The sequence below is a fragment of the Eucyclogobius newberryi genome, unplaced genomic scaffold, assembly GCF_026437365.1.
Source record: "Eucyclogobius newberryi isolate DKJ021-1_F unplaced genomic scaffold, fEucNew1.0.hap1 SCAF_8, whole genome shotgun sequence".
In the NCBI taxonomy this organism is placed as follows: Eukaryota; Metazoa; Chordata; class Actinopteri; order Gobiiformes; family Gobiidae; genus Eucyclogobius; species Eucyclogobius newberryi.
This window is the reverse complement of record NW_027316500.1, coordinates 33,742,806-33,762,536: the sequence shown is the minus strand read 5'-3', so window position 1 is coordinate 33,762,536 and position 19,731 is coordinate 33,742,806. Positions and strand designations below refer to the sequence as shown.

General features: G+C 49.6%; 2 protein-coding genes across 2 annotated transcripts in view; one reads left to right on the top strand and one right to left on the bottom strand.

Annotated features, from left to right (window-relative positions):
- Positions 1-2,136: 2,136 nt before the first annotated feature.
- On the bottom strand, positions 2,137-13,975 carry asrgl1 (asparaginase and isoaspartyl peptidase 1). Its single transcript, XM_072436830.1, has 7 exons — positions 13,957-13,975; positions 8,137-8,326; positions 7,600-7,742; positions 6,876-7,030; positions 6,497-6,618; positions 3,837-3,947; positions 2,137-2,639 (listed from the first exon to the last, which is right to left on the bottom strand). Exons 2-7 carry the CDS (start codon positions 8,321-8,323, stop codon positions 2,425-2,427), a joined length of 933 nt encoding a protein of 310 aa, XP_072292931.1. The 5' UTR covers positions 8,324-8,326; positions 13,957-13,975; the 3' UTR covers positions 2,137-2,424.
- Positions 13,976-17,087: 3,112 nt separating this feature from the next.
- Positions 17,088-19,731, top strand: part of LOC140351120 (regulating synaptic membrane exocytosis protein 1-like) — a 138,244-nt gene continuing 135,600 nt past the window's right edge. Inside the window, exon 1 of the mRNA XM_072436821.1 lies at positions 17,088-17,730. Within this exon, the coding sequence (XP_072292922.1) occupies positions 17,567-17,730 (164 nt within the window). The 5' untranslated portion in view covers positions 17,088-17,566. The remainder of the gene's footprint in view (positions 17,731-19,731) is intronic.

The window sequence follows — 19,731 nt, the reverse complement described above, 5'->3', positions numbered from 1 at the left end:
CACTTCTCACGGTCACTTCTCGCGTCACTTCTCACGGTCACTTCTCACGGTCACTTCTCACGTCACTTCTCACGTCACTTCTCAGGTCACTTCTCACGGTCACTTCTCACGTCACTTCTCACGGTCACCTTCTCACGGTCACTTCTCACGGTCACTTCTCACGGTCACTTCTCACGTCACTTCTCACGGTCACTTCTCACGGTCACTTCTCACGTCACTTCTCACGGTCACTTCTCACGTCACTTCTCACGGTCACTTCTCACGGTCACTTCTCACGTCACTTCTCACGGTCACTTCTCACGTCACTTCTCACGGTCTCTTCTCACGGTCACTTCTCGCGTCACTTCTCACGGTCACTTCTCACGGTCACTTCTCACGTCACTTCTCACGGTCACTTCTCACGTCACTTCTCACGGTCACTTCTCACGGTCACTTCTCACGTCACTTCTCACGGTCACTTCTCACGGTCACTTCTCACGTCACTTCTCACGGTCACTTCTCAGGTCACTTCTCACGGTCACTTCTCACGGTCACTTCTCAGGTCACTTCTCACGGTCACTTCTCACGGTCACTTCTCACGTCACTTCTCACGGTCACTTCTCACGTCACTTCTCACGGTCACTTCTCACGTCACTTCTCACGGTCACTTCTCACGACACTTCTCACGTCACTTCTCACGGTCACTTCTCACGTCACTTCTCACGGTCACTTCTCACGGTCACTTCTCACGGTCACTTCTCACGGTCACTTCTCACGTCACTTCTCACGGTCACTTCTCACGTCACTTCTCACGTCACTTCTCACGTCACTTCTCACGTCACTTCTCACGGTCACTTCTCACGTCACTTCTCAGGTCACTTCTCACGGTCACTTCTCACGTCACTTCTCACGGTCACTTCTCACGGTCACTTCTCACGGTCACTTCTCACGTCACTTCTCACGTCACTTCTCACGGTCACTTCTCACGTCACTTCTCACGGTCACCTTCTCACGGTCACCTTCTCACGGTCACTTCTCACGGTCACTTCTCACGTCACTTCTCAGGTCACTTCTCACGGTCACTTCTCACGTCACTTCTCACGGTCACTTCTCACGTCACTTCTCACAGTCACTTCTCACGGTCACTTCTCACGGTCACTTCTCACGTCTCACGTCAAAACGGCCCAAACGTCTCATATTTGGGATGTTTAAATGAGACAAATGGACAGAGCAGTTTAAATGACTCACAAAAAGACTTTATAACGTTTAAAAGACAAATGTTGGATCTCACTTCCTGTTCAGTTTTGGCGCCCTCTAGTGACACTGGGACGTTACTGCAAATGCAAACTTTATTGACAATAAAGCAGCACAAAACAGAGCAAATACTTATGATCATCCACACAAAGTATTCATACACTTTCATTTCAATCAACAAATACAAATATAAAAGAGAATTAAGACTATAATTAAGTTATTATTAAGTTATAATGATGTTCTTGGTCGTCATGGTTTCCACCATCATCTCAGTCACAAACATCTCATGTTTCTTAGATCGGTTTTCTCTGCTTTATTTACAGTCAAAGGTTAAAATGAACACGTCTGAGCGCGTTGGAGGTCGTTTGTCCACCTGCTGTTGCCGTGGAAACAGGAGTTTGTGCAGAAGCTTCTGGACGTGAGGAAACAGGAAACACATCTTGAACTAAAAACCACAGAAGTATTTGTCATTTTAGCAGTAGCAGTAGTCGTTATAGTAGTAGTAGTAGTAGTAAAGTGTGTGCGTGTAATGCCTCATTCGTCCAGCAGGGGTCAGTGTAGAAAAGAGAGTGTCTACAGAGCCGCGGCTCCTGAAACTGACGGGCTATTTGACCGCGCCGCGGCTCTGTAGCCACATGGCCTGTAGAAAAATATTTATTGTCCTTAGAGTAGTAGTAGTATTAGCACTAGTAGAAGTAGTAGTAGTAGTAGAAGTAGTAGTCGTTATAGTAGCACTAGTAGAAGTAGTAGTAGTAGTCCTTATAGTAGCACTAGTAGAAGTAGTAGTAGTAGTAGTAGAAGTAGTAGTCGTTATAGTAGCACTAGTAGAAGTAGAAGTAGAAGTAGTAGTAGTAGCAGTAGTAGTAGTAGTAGTAGTAGTCGTTATAGTAGAACTAGTAGTAGTAGTAGTAGTAGTAGTAGTAGTAGTAGTAGTAGTAGTAGTAGTAGTAGTAGTAGTAGTAGTAGTAGTAGTAGTAGTAGTAGTAGTAGTAGTAGTAGTAGTAGTAGTAGTAGTAGTAGTAGTAGTAGTAGTAGCAGCAGCAGCAGCAGCAGCAGCAGCAGCAGCAGCAGCAGCAGCAGCAGCAGCAGTAGTAGTAGTAGTAGTAGTAGTAGTAGTAGTAGTAGTAGTAGTAGTAGTAGCAGCAGCAGCAGCAGCAGTAGTAGTAGTAGTAGTAGTAGTAGAAGTACTGGTCATATGGTCTGGACTATGGCCTCGGTGAAGTGCTCTCCTTTGTACAATCCCCAGTGCAGCGTCTGGTCACACGCTGCGGCCCAGGCCATCTGATTGGACGAGAAGCGAGCGGTCCACACCCCTTTGGTATCCACGGTGATGACCCCTCCCAGACCCGCGACTCGAGTCTTCATGTGAGACAGGCCCAGGTCGCTCGCCTCCTCCACAGATCTGCCTGAGAAAAGAAGACAAGGGAATGTCACAGCCCCTGTGGAGCACCACACCACACTTCTGAACTGTTACCACAGATGCCCTCCCACCAAACCCAATCAAAATGATAGAAACAGCAGAACCTTCATGTGACCTTTGACCTGAGCTGGAGGTTAAAGGTCTGAATCTGCAGCTCGGGGAGAATGGAGCTCGACGTTTAAAACATTTGTGGATTTCACTTTTGGAGATTTTTGATGACAAAAAACTGAAACTGAAACAGACTCATGAGTTTGTGGGAAAAAGAACGACAGACGAATGTAACGGAAACACGTTTGTTTGATGGTCACGTGTGTTCGATGGTCACGCGTGCTTGATGGTCACGCGTGTTCGATGGTCACGCGTGTTCGACGGTCACGTGTGTTTGATGGTCATGCGTGTTCGATGGTCATGCGTGTTCGACGGTCACGCGTGTTCGACGGTCACGTGTGTTCGACGGTCACGTGTGCTTGATGGTCATGCGTGTTCGATGGTCATGCGTGTTCGACGGTCACGCATGTTCGACGGTCACGCGTGTTCGACGGTCACGTGTGTTTGATGGTCACGTGTGTTTGATGGTCACGTGTGTTCGATGGTCACGCGTGCTTGATGGTCACGCGTGTTCGATGGTCACGCGTGTTCGACGGTCACGCGTGTTCGATGGTCATGCGTGTTCGACGGTCACGTGTGTTTGATGGTCACGTGTGCTTGATGGTCATGCGTGTTCGATGGTCATGCGTGTTCGACGGTCACGCATGTTCGACGGTCACGCGTGTTCGACGGTCACGTGTGTTTGATGGTCACGTGTGTTCGACTGTCACGCGTGTTCGACGGTCACGTGTGTTCGACTGTCACGCGTGTTCGACGGTCACGTGTGTTCGATGGTCACGCGTGTTCGACGGTCACGTGTGTTCGACTGTCACGCGTGTTCGACGGTCACGTGTGTTCGATGGTCACGCGTGTTCGACGGTCACGTGTGTTCGACTGTCACGCGTGTTCGACGGTCACGTGTGTTCGATGGTCACGCGTGTTCGACGGTCACGTGTGTTCGACTGTCACGCGTGTTCGACGGTCACGTGTGTTCGACTGTCACGCGTGTTCGACGGTCACGTGTGTTCGACTGTCACGTGTGTTTGATGGTCACGCGTGTCCTTCTGACCGTCTGGACGCTGTGAGTGGACGTCACCTTGCTCCATGTGGAAGAGGATGAGCCGGGCCAGGACGACCTTCATGATGGCCTCGCCGTGACCCGTGGTGGAGACTCCGCCCACAGCGTCGTCTGCGTAACCGCCGCTGCCTGGACACGCCCACAAAACAGAGTAATAGAGTAATAGAGTAACAGAGTAACAGAGTTCTGTCGTCTTCAGGAGAAAGTTTAGTGTCTGTAGTGTAATTACACTTTTGTTCCTCTAGAGGGCAGACTTATACTTAAACAGAACTTATGACATGTCACCAAATGAAATACTTCAGTAATAGTACATGTAATAGTACATGTAATAGTACATGTAATACTACAGTAATAGTACATGTAATAGTACATGTAATACTACAGTAATAGTACATGTAATAGTACATGTAATAGTACATGTAATACTACAGTAATAATAAAAGTAATAGTACATGTAATACTACAGTAATAGTACATGTAATAGTACATGTAATAGTACATGTAATACTACAGTAATAATAAAAGTAATAGTACATGTAATACTACAGTAATAGTACATAAAATACTACATGTAATAGTACATGTAATACTACAGTAATAGTACATGTAATAGTACATTTAATACTACAGTAACAGTACATGTAATACTACAGTAACAGTACATGTAATACAACAGTAATAGTACAGTAATACTACAGTAATAGTAAATGTAATAGTACAGTAATAGTACATGTAATACTAAAGTAATAGTACATGTAATAGTACATGTAATAGTACATGTAATAGTACATGTAATAGTACATGTAATACTACAGTAATAGTACATGTAATAGTACATGTAATACTACAGTAATAGTACATGTAATAGTACATGTAATAGTACATGTAATACTACAGTAATAGTACATGTAATACTACAGTAATAGTACATGTAATAGTACATGTAATAGTACATGTAATACTACAGTAATAATAAAAGTAATAGTACATGTAATACTACAGTAATAGTACATAAAATACTACATGTAATAGTACATGTAATACTACAGTAATAGTACATTTAATACTACAGTAACAGTACATGTAATACAACAGTAATAGTACAGTAATACTACAGTAATAGTAAATGTAATAGTACAGTAATAGTACATGTAATACTAAAGTAATAGTACATGTAATAGTACATGTAATAGTACATGTAATAGTACATGTAATACTACAGTAATAGTACATGTAATAGTACATGTAATAGTACAGTAATAGTACATGTAATAGTACATGTAATAGTACATGTAATAGTACATGTAATAGTACATGTAATAGTACATGTAATAGTACAGTAATAGTACATTATAGTACATGTAATAGTACAGTAATAGTACATGTAATAGTACATGTAATAGTACAGTAATAGTACATTATAGTACATGTAATAGTACATGTAATACTACAGTAATAGTACATTATAGTACATGTAATAGTACATGTAATAGTACATGTAATAGTACAGTAATAGTACATTATAGTACATGTAATAGTACATGTAATACTACAGTAATAGTACATTATAGTACATGTAATAGTACACAACAATAACCACTCAAGTAACGGTCAAAAAGTCAATTCAGGTATTTTTAAATGTTAAATCCATAAAAATGAGACTAAAAAGTGACACAGCGAGAAACACAAATGTTCAGATCATGTGTCGACAGCTTTAGTCTAAATGTTAGTGCGAGTTTAAACTTTAGACGCTTCTTGAATAATAATATAGTGATAATAAGTCACTAAATGAGACCGAGGTTTTAAAAGAGTCAAACATTAACTCCACAAGTGGGATCAAAGGCCAAAAGGATTTAAACAATAATCCATAAATCAATAAAAGAGTCTGAGCTGCAGAGTCTGAGCTGCAGAGTCTGAGCTGCAGAGTCAGAGCTGCAGAGTCAGAGCTGCAGAGTCTGAGAGTCAGAGCTGCAGAGTCAGAGCTGCAGAGTCTGAGCTGCAGAGTCTGAGCTGCAGAGTCTGAGCTGCAGAGTCTGAGCTGCAGAGTCTGAGCTGCAGAGTCAGAGCTGCAGAGTCAGAGCTGCAGAGTCAGAGCTGCAGAGTCAGAGCTGCAGAGTCTGAGAGTCAGAGCTGCAGAGTCTGAGCTGCAGAGTCAGAGCTGCAGAGTCAGAGCTGCAGAGTCAGAGCTGCAGAGTCTGAGAGTCAGAGCTGCAGAGTCAGGGCTGCAGAGTCTGAGCTGCAGAGTCTGAGCTGCAGAGTCTGAGCTGCAGAGTCTGAGCTGCAGAGTCTGAGCTGCAGAGTCAGAGCTGCAGAGTCAGAGCTGCAGAGTCAGAGCTGCAGAGTCAGAGCTGCAGAGTCAGAGCTGCAGAGTCAGAGCTGCAGAGTCTGAGCTGCAGAGTCTGAGCTGCAGAGTCAGAGCTGCAGAGTCTGAGAGTCAGAGCTGCAGAGTCAGAGCTGCAGAGTCAGAGCTGCAGAGTCAGAGCTGCAGAGTCTGAGCTGCAGAGTCAGAGCTGCAGAGTCAGAGCTGCAGAGTCAGAGCTGCAGAGTCTGAGCTGCAGAGTCAGAGCTGCAGAGTCTGAGAGTCAGAGCTGCAGAGTCAGAGCGGTTTATTCAGATCGAAAAATGTCTGAACGTTTGAGGCGTTTTATTGGTCGGTTTGACTTGTGGGCGTTACTGACCGACGCAGGGCGTGTCTCCCACTCGGCCCGACATCTTGTTCAGGATTCCTCCCGTGGAAGTGGCACAAGCGACGTTTCCCTGCGAGTCGACGGCCACGGCTCCGACTGTGCCCATCTTACCCCTGAAGAGGCGGGGTCAGAGGTCAAGGCTCAGGGGTCAGAGGTCAAGGCTCAGGGGTCATCACATTTCACTGGTCGACTCGTTTATTTTTTACAGTTAAATTAGACACATTTTAAAGGCGTGCAGAGCGTCACTGTGTGTGTTTCTGAACGTGTTTTACGAGGTCTTCATAAATGCAAACTTATGATTATGATTATGATTAAACTGTGAGTTGGATTGGTTTGCGACTCGGTTCTGATACTCATATTGGTGCAGTACATTTGACACTCCACAGGGTTGGCCCCGGGCTCCAGGTTCCGCCTCCATCGCGCTCGGCTGTACTCTGTGATCAGCGACTCGGTGGGCACTTCCTGTACGCCCATCTGCCGCGCGAAGGCAGCGGCGCCCCCTGCTGTCAGGCACACATGGCTCGTCTGGAGAGAGGGAGGAAAAACACACCAGCGCTTTACTCCTGAACTCAACGAGAAACCAAGAGAACTGTTCAGTTTTAAACAGATAAACTACTGCACGAGAGAGAAAGACTTTATCCACATGAACGCTGGAATATGACGACTGAAGAGAGAAGTGTATTATATTATTATTCATGAAAATCTGAAATAGTTTTGCTTTTTTACGTCAGACGGTTTTGTTTTCCATCTTCTCTAAATGAAAACACTTACGAATCAGTTTAAGCGATATCGATATCGTGCTAAAGATGAAGAGATATCGATATCGTGCTAAAGATGAAGAGATATCGATATCGTGCTAAAGATGAAGAGATATCGATATCGTGCTGAAGATGAAGCGATATCAATATCGTGCTAAAGATGAAGAGATATCGATATCGTGCTGAAGATGAAGCGATATCGATACCGTGCTAAAGATGAAGAGATATCGATATTGTGCCAAATATGTAGTGATATCGATATCGTGCTGAAGATGAAGTGATATCGATATCGTGCTGAAGATGAAGTGATATCGATATCGCCGCCTGGTGCTTTACCTTGTCCATGACGAGGCGAGCGAGCTTCACGGGGTTGGCGATGTTGGAGACGGCGGACACCGCTCCGGCCGACAGGCTCCGCCCGTCCATCACCAGAGCGTCCATCTCCACCTGAGCGCCGGCCGTGAGCACCGAGCCGCAGCCTGACCGCCGCCCCGAGGTCAGAGAGCAGAACACGGGTGGTTACGGTCAGTGGCACACGAGGTCCAGACAAACGAACCAGCGTGAAAACTCAACGACGCCGGAGTCTCCACGAGTTTAAAACGATTTTTTTTCTCTCCTTCAGCCAATCACAGACGGACATCGTTATCTGTTTGAACAGGTTTTTAGCTTTTTCTTTTGGGGCGTCAACGAAACTCGTGCAGTAAAACTACAACGACATGAAAAAGCTCTGTTGACGTAACCGCTTGACCGTCCACTGACCGCAGCGCTCCAACTGACCGTAGAGCGCTCCAACTGACCGCAGAGCGCTCCACTGACCGCAGAGCTCCACTGACGGTTAAATAACTGTAAACGTGTCATGTGACCGCGTCTCACCGGCGTTGAAATGTGGGTTGTCCTCCATGTTGGCCACCGCCTCCACCACGGCGTCCAGGCTGCTGCCCCCTGCTGTCAGGACACTGTACCCGGCCCTCGCTGCGGCGCAGACTCCGCCAATTGAGCCCTGAGCGCGCTCAGATGGGATGTGCCCCGCCCCACCGTGCACCAGCACAATTGGACGCATCGCCTGTCAATCACACGTGCACCTGTCAATCACACGTGCATCAAAGCTTTTCATGTGATTTTCTTTCACATCTGGTGAAAAACCTTTTGTTGTCCAGACTTTAAATCTTGAGTTAGTGCTGTAGGTGTGACTTTTTGGTCATAAGTTTAAGATTGTAACATGTTTGTTTAGTTTGTATGTTCTGATCAGCTACTTCCATGTCGTAAGCACAGATTTGACCCAGGGATTATTCACTTCCTCCGTCAGACTCAAGCGTCTGTCATCTGCACTAAGACCTGTACAGGAACCTCAGGCACCACATGACTCTCAGTATAAGACCTGTACAGGAACCTCAGGCACCACATGACTCTCAGTATAAGACCTGTACAGGAACCTCAGGCACCACAGGACTCTCAGTATAAGACCTGTACAGGAACCTCAGGCACCACATGACTCTCAGTATAAGACCTGTACAGGAACCTCAGGTACCACATGACTCTCAGTATAAGACCTGTACAGGAACCTCAGGCATCACATGACTCTCAGTATAAGACCTGTACAGGAACCCCCGGCACCACATGACTCTCAGTATAAGACCTGTACAGGAACCCCCGGCACCACATGACTCTCAGTATAAGACCTGTACAGGAACCCCCGGCACCACATGACTCTCAGTATAAGACCTGTACAGGAACCCCCGGCACCACATGACTCTCAGTATAAGACCTGTACAGGAACCTCAGGCACCACATGACTCTCAGTATAAGACCTGTACAGGAACCTCAGGCACCACATGACTCTCAGTATAAGACCTGTACAGGAACCTCAGGCACCACATGACTCTCAGTATAAGACCTGTACAGGAACCTCAGGCACCACATGACTCTCAGTATAAGACCTGTACAGGAACCTCAGGCACCACATGACTCTCAGTATAAGACCTGTACAGGAACCTCAGGCACCACATGACTCTCAGTATAAGACCTGTACAGGAACCTCAGGTACCACATGACTCTCAGTATAAGACCTGTACAGGAACCTCAGGCATCACATGACTCTCAGTATAAGACCTGTACAGGAACCCCCGGCACCACATGACTCTCAGTATAAGACCTGTACAGGAACCCCCGGCACCACATGACTCTCAGTATAAGACCTGTACAGGAACCCCCGGCACCACATGACTCTCAGTATAAGACCTGTACAGGAACCCCCGGCACCACATGACTCTCAGTATAAGACCTGTACAGGAACCTCAGGCACCACATGACTCTCAGTATAAGACCTGTACAGGAACCCCCGGCACCACATGACTCTCAGTATAAGACCATTGAGCACAACACTCTGGATCACACCAGCAACGCTCTCATTTCACCTGAAATAAAGTCATTTTCACACAAGGTAAACCCAGCCTCCTTTTTCTTTTGTTAATTGTAAAGTTTTGAATCAGATACAAGTTTTTTTTCCTTGTCACATAAATCTAGAGATTGTTTTATTCCATCATCAAACAGAGTCTGGAACAGAGAGAGAAATCTGGGCAAAACATTCATTTTGTTTCAATCCTTTGACTTTGACTTAAGTCAGAGTCCATTTTCCAAGATCTTTTTTTATAGTACTAAAAAGAGAAGTACAATTGTTCTGTCTCTATGAAGTACCACGCCTAAATATCTAAGATTTTCTGTTTGCCATTTAAATGTGTAAATCTTTCTAAAGGTCAGAGGGCGGCGCCAGTGAGAGAATTTCATTTTTTTGTACATTTAATTTGTCTCCAAACATTGGACCAATTTCTTGAAGAAAATGCATCACATTGAGTTTGGTCAAATACAATAGAACATCCTCTCCTTGAACCGACATCTTAACGTGGTGGAGGGGTTTGAGTGCCCGAATGATCCCGGGAGCTATGTTGTCGGGGGCTTCATGCCCCTGGTAGGGTCTCCCAAGGCAAACAGGTCCTAGGTGACGGGTCAGACAAAGATCGGTTCAGAAGCCTCTTATGACGACGACACGAACAAGGCCGTTTACGTCGCCCGGATCGGCGTCACCGGGGCCCCATCCTGGAGCCAGGCCTGGGATGGGTGCTCCATGGCGAGCGCCTGGTGGCCGGGTCTTACCCCACGGGGCCCGGCCGGGCACAGCCCGAAAGAGCGACGTGGGGCTGCCCTCCCGTGGGCCCACCACCCGCAGGAGGATCCATAGGGGGCCGGTGCAGAGAGATCTGGGCGGCAGTCGACGGCAGGGGCCTCGGCGACCAGATCTCCAGACACAGAGACTAACTCTGGGGACATGGAATGTCACCTCGCTGGGGGGGAAAGAGCCTGAGCTTGTGCGGGAGGTTGAGCGATACGACTAGATATAGTCGGCCTCACCTCCACGCACAGTTTGGGCTCTGGAACCCATCTCCTCGAGAGGGGCTGGACGCTCCACTTCTCTGGTGTTGCCCGCGGGGAGAGGCGGCGGGCTGGTGTGGGCTTGCTGATAGCCCCTCAGCCGCCACGTGTTGGAGTTTACCCCGGTGAACGAGAGGGTCGCGTCCCTCCGCCTTCGGGTGGGGGACAGGTCTCACTGTTGTGGCGGCCTACGGGCCGAACAGCAGTGCAGAGTACCCGGCCTTCTTGGAGTCCTTGGGAGGGGTACTGGACAGTGCACCGACCGGGGACTCCGTTGTTCTACTGGGGGACTTCAACGCCCACGTGGGCAATGACAGTGACATCTGGAGAGGGGTGATCGGGAAGAACGGCTTCCCCGATCTGAACCCGAGCGGTGTTCAGTTATTGGACTTCTGTTCTAGCCACGGATTGTCCATAACGAACACCATGTTCAAGCACAAGGGTGTTCATCAGTGCACATGGCACCAGGACACCCTAAGCCGGAGGTCAATGATCGACTTTGTTGTCGTGTCATCAGACCTCCGGCCGCGTGTCTTGGACACTCGGGTGAAGAGAGGGGCAGAGTTGTCAACCGATCACCACCTGGTGGTGAGTTGGATCCGCTGGCGGAGGAGGAAGCCGGACAGACTTGGCAGACCCAAGTGCATTGTGAGGGTCTGTTGGGAACGTCTAGTGGAGCCCTCTGTCAGTAGGGTATTCAACTCGCACCTCCGGGAGAGCTTCTCCCATGTCCCGGGGGAGGCTGGGGACATTGAGTCCGAGTGGACCATGTTCTCCGCCTCCATTGTTGATGCGGCTGCTCGGAGCTGTGGTCGCAAGGTCTCCGGTGCCTGTCGTGGCGGCAACCCCCGAACCCGGTGGTGGAAACCGGAAGTGAGGGATGCCGTCAGACTGAAGAAGGAGGCCTATCAGGCCACTCTGGCTTGTAGGTCTCCGGAGGTCAACGAGGGGTATCGGCAGGCCAAGCGAGCCGCGGCTCGTGCTGTCGCAGAGGCAAAAACCCGGGCCTGGGAGGAGTTCGGGGAGGCCATGGAGGAAGACTATCGGTCGGCACCAAAGAAATTCTGGCAAACCGTCCGGCGCCTCAGGAGGGGGAAGCAGTGTCTCACCAACACCGTTTACGGTGCGGGTGGAGGCCTGCTGACCTCGACTGGGGATGTCGTCGGACGGTGGAAGGAATACTTTGAGGATCTCCTTAATCCCTCAGTCACGTCTTCCGAAGAGGAAGCAGAGACTGAGGACTCGGAGGCTGGCTCATCCATCACCCAAGCTGAAGTCACTGAGGTTGTTCGCAAACTCCTCGGTGGCAGGGCTCCGGGGGTGGATGAGATCCGCCCTGAGTACCTAAAGTATCTGGATGTTGTAGGACTGTCTTGGTTGACACGTCTCTGCAACATCGCGTGGCGTTCGGGGACCGTGCCTCTGGACTGGCAGACCGGGGTGGTGGTCCCTCTGTTCAAGAAGGGGGACCGGAGGGTGTGTTCCAACTACAGAGGGATCACACTCCTCAGCCTCCCAGGTAAGGTCTATTCCAAGGTACTGGAGAGGAGAATCCGACCGATAGTCGAACCTCGGATTCAGGAGGAGCAGAGTGGTTTTCGTCCCGGTCGTGGAACACTGGACCAGCTCTATACCCTCCATCGGGTGCTCGAGGGTTCATGGGAGTTTGCCCAACCAGTCCATATGTGCTTTGTGGATCTGGAGAAGGCTTTCGACCGTGTCCCTCGGGGTGTTCTTTGGGGGGTGCTTCGGGAGTACGGGGTCCGGGGCCCTTTGCTCAGGGCTGTCCGGTCCCTGTATGACCGGAGCAGGAGCTGTGTTCATTGCCGGCAGTAAGTCAGACCTGTTCCCGGTGCATGTTGGACTCCGCCAGGGCTGCCCTTTGTCACCGGTTCTGTTCATAATTTTTATGGACAGAATTTCTAGGCGCAGTCGGGGGTCGGAGGGTGTCCGGTTTGGGGACCACAGGATCTCATCTCTGCTGTTTGCAGACGATGTTGTCCTGATGGCTCCATCAAACCCGGACCTGCAACATGCACTGGGACGGTTTGCAGCCGAGTGTGAAGCGGCTGGGATGAGAATCAGCTCCAAATCCGAGGCCATGGTTCTCGACCGGAAAAAGGTGGCTTGCCCTCTCCAGGTGGGTGGGGTGTCCTTGCCCCAAGTGGAGGAGTTCAAGTATCTCGGGGTCTTGTTCACGAGTGAGGGAAGGATGGAGCGTGAGATCGACAGGCGGATCGGTGCAGCGGCTGCAGTGATGCAGTCGCTGCATCGGACCGTTGTGGTGAAGAGGGAGCTGAGCCGAAAGGCAAAGCTCTCTATTTACCGGTCGGTCTACGTTCCTACCCTCACCTATGGTCATGAGCTTTGGGTAGTGACCGAAAGAACAAGATCGCGGATACAAGCGGTCGAAATGAGTTTCCTCCGCCGTGTGGCTGGGCGCTCCCTTAGAGATAAGGTGAGGAGCTCGGCCACACGGGGGGAGCTCGGAGTAGAGCCGCTGCTCCTCCAGCTGAGGTGGCTCGGGCATCTGTTCCGGATGCCTCCTGGGAGCCTCCCTCGGGAGGTGTTTCAGGCATGTCCCACCGGGAAGAGGCCCCGGGGAAGACCCAGGACACGCTGGAGAGACTATGTCTCTCGGCTGGCCTGGGAACGCCTCGGGATCCCCCCGGAGGAGTTAGAGGAAGTGTCTGGGGAGAAGGAAGTCTGGGAGTCCCTGCTCAGACTGCTGCCCCCGCGACCCGGCCCCGGATAAAGCGGCAGAAGATGGATGGATGGATGGACAATAGAACATCATCTGCAACTTTATGTTCCGTCCCATCGATTGTTTTTGTCTCATAAATTGTTCCAATGGTTCAAATACAAAGCAAACATGAGGAGAGACCAGGCACAGCCCTGTCTGACCCCTCTGTCCAGAGTCAGTGGATCTGTCATGTGACCATTGACTTTAATTCTTGATGTTGGACCATCGTAAAGAGCCCAACATTTGTTATAATTAAATCGTCGATTTGAAATATTTTTAGCACTTGAAATAAATACAGGGTTAAATTGAAAAAAGTAAAAGGCGTGTGTGATCTCTGGAGACCACAACTACTATAATAACTTAGTATTTACTATCTAGGTTTCCTCACTTAGGAGCTATTGAAAAGAATCCTTGATTGTTGAAGAAAAATACATTTTCAGCCCAAAAGGACTAAGTTTCTAGGATTAGAAACTTGGATTCATGCTCAATGTTGTTGTTGGGTTTTAAAAAAATATATACTTCACCGCGGTTAAAGATGTCACGTGATGCGGGGTCCCCGGGTCTGACCTACTTCTGCAGCAGCTCCCGGTGAAGGAAGCGCACACCGAAGAACAAGCCGCCCGGTGCAACACGAGGGCACGTGAACTAAACCCGCAGTGTCCGGGAGTGTGCGGAGCCGGTGCGGAGCCGGTGCGGAGCCGGTGCGTCCGGGGAGAGAAAAGAAGGTCTGAAATCTGACGGAGCCTCGACTGAACCTGTCGAAAACACGCGGCAAGTCTGCGTCAGTTAAACAGCACTTCCAGGAAATGGAAACTACAAAATAAAACCAAATTAAAGTGAAAGTTTAGAGCTGAAATCAAAGTATCAGAATCAGTTTTATTGCATTTGTCAGTGAGCAATTTAAGATAAGATAAGATAAGATATTCCTTTATTGTCCCACATGGTGAAATTTCATTGGTGCAACGCAGGTAGATACAGAGGTAGATCCAGAAGAACAGATCACTTATAGGAAGTCTGAAAAACACTTTCAGTAGAAGATCTCCTATAAATAAATAAAAACTCCCATAGACAAATAAATAAATACATAAATACCATTGCATGTGATCCCGACAGTAATTGCACATGAATATGTGTCACGACAGCACATAGATTGCACATGAATTGCACATGAATTCCAACAGCAATTGCACATATGACAGAATTGCACATCAGTATTAGGTTAGGTCAGTATTGCTAGTGTTCAGTACTAACAGTTTTTGTTATAAAGTCTGACAGCAGCAGGAAGGAAAGACCTACGGAACCTTTCCTTCACACAGCGAGGGTGGATCAGTCTCTCACTGAAGCTGCTCTCCAGAGCGGAGAGAGTGTCCTGCAGGGGGCGACACTCATGGTCCAGCATAGATGTGAATCTAGCCAGGACCCTCCTGTCCCCCACCTCCTGCACCGAGTCCAGAGCACAGCCCAGGACGGAGCTGGACTTCTTGATGACTCTGTCCAGCCTCTTCCTCTCCCTCTCTGTGATGCTGCTGCTCCAGCAGGCCACACCTACAGGAGCTGATGCCACCACAGAGTCGTAGAAGGTCTTCAGGAGTGGCCCTGTCACTCCAAAAGACCTGAGTCTCCTCAGGAGGTAGAGCCGACTCTGGCTCTTCCTGTACAGTGCGTCTGTGTTATGAGTCCAGTCCAGTTTGTGGTTCAGATGAACACCCAGGTACTTGTATGAGTCCACTCTCTCAATGTCCCGTCCCTGGATGTTCACTGGTGAGGGGGCAGTGGGGTGGCGTCTGCGGAAATCCACCACCATCTCCTTGGTCTTCCCCGCGTTGATGAGGAGGTGGTTCCGCTGACACCAGTCCACAAAGTCCTGCGCCAGTCCTCTGTACTCCTCGTCATCGTCGTCCGTGATGAGTCCGATGATGGCAGAGTCATCAGAGAACTTCTGCAGGACACAGCTGTCTGTGTCATGTCTGAAGTCTGCAGTGTAAAGGGTGAAGAGAAAGGGCGCGAGGACAGTGCACAAACTAGGAACTTCGCTTAGCTTCGATATTAAACTGTAATAATCATGATAATAATAGTAATAATAATGGTAAAAACAAACAATGAAACCGTTAGAGCTGCAACAAGTCAACCGATTAATTGCAACTAATCGATCATGTCAATAATTGAATAATGGTAAACTGGTTCATATGAGCTGAGAAAGGACATTTTATGATTCAAATTGAGCCGAAACTGGATAAAAATGATTGTGAAAAAAGTGTGAATGAAAACGGTCTTAAATGTGTCGGTAAATGTGCTCAAACGCTTCATCTGCGTCAAAGTCCAAATCTTTTCAAATCTTTCAACTAATCGATTACAGGATATCGACTAAGAAACAATAAAAGGGCAATTTAAGTCAAGACTGATGTTCACAGAAACAAGATAAGTTAAGCCTTTATTTGTCCACACTATGGGGGAGAATGAGCCCCAGAGTGCCCCCTGTCGGCAGAGGGACAGAGTCATGTAGGATATGTAGACTGAGGCCTAAAATATAATGTGCAGTGACTGAACCAAAGTAAAAGTGTTTAATGTTGCAGACTGCGGTTAGAATAAAGAGAGCTCAGGATGGAGCCGTTGCACCGGTTCTAACAAATGGGACAAATATATTACAAATCATATGTTTCCGTCAAAATGGGAGCATCGGAGCAACCGAGAGGTCAGTTTAAATCCCTGCTTGACCTGCACAGACACAAGTGTTTGTCCTCCTCAGTTTGTGTTCAGGCTCATGATCAGCTCCACGCACACGTTCAAACTGGATTTCACCTTTGAACCTGGCAACGCATCAACAACGCGTCCATCAAGTTTTAGTCATCAAGAATAAATCAGAATCACAATTATTTGTTACAATTTGTTGCAACAAAAATCTCGTTTTCACTAAAAACCTTAACTTGTCCGCGGAGCTGACCGTGGTGCTGAAAAGGGTCTCTTCACTTAGTCTTTTTAGTTTTAAACCTTAGATTTCAAACCATTAAATGATTTGTCTTTTGTAGTAAATCTTAATTCTTCTCATTAAATGATTTGATGTTTCTTTAAACTCAAAAGTCTGAACCAAGAAAGAAAAAGATCGTGATTGAAGTAAATCCTGCAGCGGCGCAGCTGAAGCTCGTGACGCAGAGACACATTCATAAATCCAGCTCCGTGGAGTATTGTAAGAAGCAGCGGCGTGCGTCCCCGGTGCGTCCCCGGTGCGTCCCCGGTGCGTCCCCGGTGCGTGCCGTAGCGTGTCGTGAACGCGCCCCTCATTCTGAAATGAGAACTGCATGCGCGCCCCCGCCGCAGGAAGCACAGTGCGCGCGCTCGGAGGGGCTGCGGTCCCATTGACGGTCCGTCTCCTGGCAGCAGCAGCAGCAGCAGCAGCAGCAGCGGCGGCGGCAGCACCGGCACCGGCACCGTCTTCACTAGCGCCGCCCCGAGCTCCGCGCGTCAAACCGAAGCGCCGCGTCCGCCCCAAAGCGCGTCTTCCCCGGCCTCCAACACCCGGGACTCACCGCTGCCGCGCTCACGGACCCCGCTGCGCCCTCACCACCACCGTACACCGCCCACCTCAGCACCGAGCAGCGGCAGCACCGGGGCAGGAGCCCGTCCACTGCCGCCGCTGCGGGCCCGCTTCAGCTGTAGCGCGTTACCTTCCGCCGCGGAGGAAAGCGACATGGACTCACGGTGAAGAGAGCCGCGGTGGAGGGGCGGGGGGTGGGGGGGTGGCATCCGAGCCAAGCCGAGCCCAACTGAGCTAATTCCAGCCGCGCCGATGGAGCGGGAGATGTTGCGCCTTTTCGCACCGCTGACAACGATCCAAACGCGTAAAATGGAAGACGCGAGCGTTCCGTGAAGAGAAGAAGGCGTTTTCCGCTCACCGCGTCTTCCACCGCTTCTGCCGCCTCTTTACGCCGCCATGGGACCCCCGCATCTGCCGCTAGCGCCGCTCCTTCGCCGTCCCGGGGCCATGTCGTGATCCGTGGGCCGCTTGGCTTGGCTGTGGCGGTTTGCGAAGCGACAGGAGGAGGAGGAGGAGGAGGCGCGGCGGCGGAGGAGGAAGAGGAGGAGGACGCGGCGAAGCAGGAGCACTAAAGGCCCGAGCGCGAGGCGCGTGCTTCGGGGATGTTCGCGTCCGTGGGCCCCAGAGGCGGTGGTCCTCGGCCGCCGCTCGCCCAGGCCGTGCCCGAGCCGGACCTGAGCCACCTGACCGAGGACGAGCGCAAGATCATCCTCGCGGTGCTGGCGCGGCAGCGCGAGGAGGAGGCGAAGGAGGAGGCGATGCTGAAGTAAGAGCCGGGAGTCAGGGCTGTGCGGGGCGGGATGCGGGGCCTGGGGCAGAGATGCGGGCCACGGGGATGAGACGCAGGGGCCCGGGGATGAGATGCAGGGGCCCGGGGCAGAGATGCGGGTCCCGGGCTGTGTGTGTGTGTGACCAGGGCCGGAGGAGGAGGCGGCTCTGAGGCGGGAGCTGGAGGCTCAGTTTAGTCAAGTTCAAGTGGGAAAAGTCTTAAAGCTGAAACTTCTCTGGTGGTGAAATGTGTTTGACCCTAAATGAAACAATCACGAGCTTTTAGAGTCAGAGTGAGGGTGAGAGTCAGAGTCAGTGTGAGAGTCAGAGTGAGGGTGAGAGTCAGAGTCAGTGTGAGAGTCAGAGTGAGGGTGAGAGTCAGAGTGAGAGTTAGAATGAGAGTCAGAGTCAGGCTGAGAGTTAGAGTCAGAGTGAGAGTCAGAGTGACGGTGAGGGTGAGAGTCAGAGTGAGAGTCAAAGTGAGACTGAGAGTCAGAGTGAGAGTTAGAGTGAAAGTCAGAGGGAGAGTTAGACTGAGAGTCAGAGTGAGAGTTAGACAGAGTCAGAGTGAGAGTCAGAGTAACGGTGAGGGTGAGAGTCAGAGTGAGAGTCAGAGTGAGGGTGAGAGTCAGAGTGAGAGTTAGAGTGAAAGTCAGAGTGAGAGTTAGACTGAGAGTCAGAGTGAGAGTTAGACAGAGTCAGAGTGAGAGTCAGAGTAACGGTGAGGGTGAGAGTCAGAGTGAGAGTCAGAGTGAGGGTGAGAGTCAGAGTGAGAGTAAGAGTCAGAGTAAGAGTCAGAGTGAGAGTTAGAGTCGGAGTGAGACTGAGAGTTAGAGTCAGAGTGAGAGTGAGAGTTAGACTGAGAGTCAGAGTGAGACTGAGAGTCAGAGTGAGAGCTAGAGTGAGAGTCAGAGTGAGAGTTAGACAGAGTAAGAGTGAGAGTCAGAGTGAGACTGAGAGTCAGAGTTAGAGTCAGAGTCAGGCTGAGAGTTAGAGTCTGAGTGAGACTGACAGTTAGAGTCAGAGTGAGAGTTAGACTGAGAGTCAGAGTGAGGGTGAGAGTCAGAGTCAGGCTGAGAGTTAGAGTCAGAGTGAGAGTCAGAGTGACGGTGAGGGTAAGAGTCAGAGTGAGAGTCAGAGCGAGGGTGAGAGTCAGAGTGAGACTGAGAGTCAGAGTGAGAGTTAGAGTGAGAGTCAGAGTGAGAGTTAGACTGAGAGTCAGAGTGAGAGTTAGACAGAGTCAGAGTGAGAGTCAGAGTAACGGTGAGGGTGAGAGTGAGAGTCAGAGTGAGAGTCAGAGTGAGGGTGAGAGTCAGAGTGAGAGTAAGAGTCAGAGTAAGAGTCAGAGTGAGCGTTAGAGTCGGAGTGAGACTGAGAGTTAGAGTCAGAGTGAGGGTGAGAGTCAGAGTGAGAGTCAGAGTCAGGCTGAGAGTTAGAGTCAGAGTGAGAGTGAGAGTTAGACTGAGAGTCAGAGTGAGACTGAGAGTCAGAGTGAGAGCTAGAGTGAGAGTCAGAGTGAGAGTTAGACAGAGTAAGAGTGAGAGTCAGAGTGAGACTGAGAGTCAGAGTTAGAGTCAGAGTCAGGCTGAGAGTTAGAGTCTGAGTGAGACTGACAGTTAGACTGAGAGTCAGAGTGAGACTGAGAGTCAGAGTGAGAGCTAGAGTGAGAGTCAGAGTGAGAGTTAGACAGAGTAAGAGTGAGAGCTAGAGTGAGAGTCAGAGTGAGAGTTAGACAGAGTAAGAGTGAGAGTCAGAGTGAGACTGAGAGTCAGAGTTAGAGTCAGAGTCAGGCTGAGAGTTAGAGTCTGAGTGAGACTGACAGTTAGACTGAGAGTCAGAGTGAGACTGAGAGTCAGAGTGAGAGCTAGAGTGAGAGTCAGAGTGAGAGTTAGACAGAGTAAGAGTGAGAGTCAGAGTGAGAGTTAGAGTCAGAGTGAGAGTTAGACTGAGAGTCAGAGTGAGGGTGAGAGTCAGAGTCAGGCTGAGAGTCAGAGTGAGG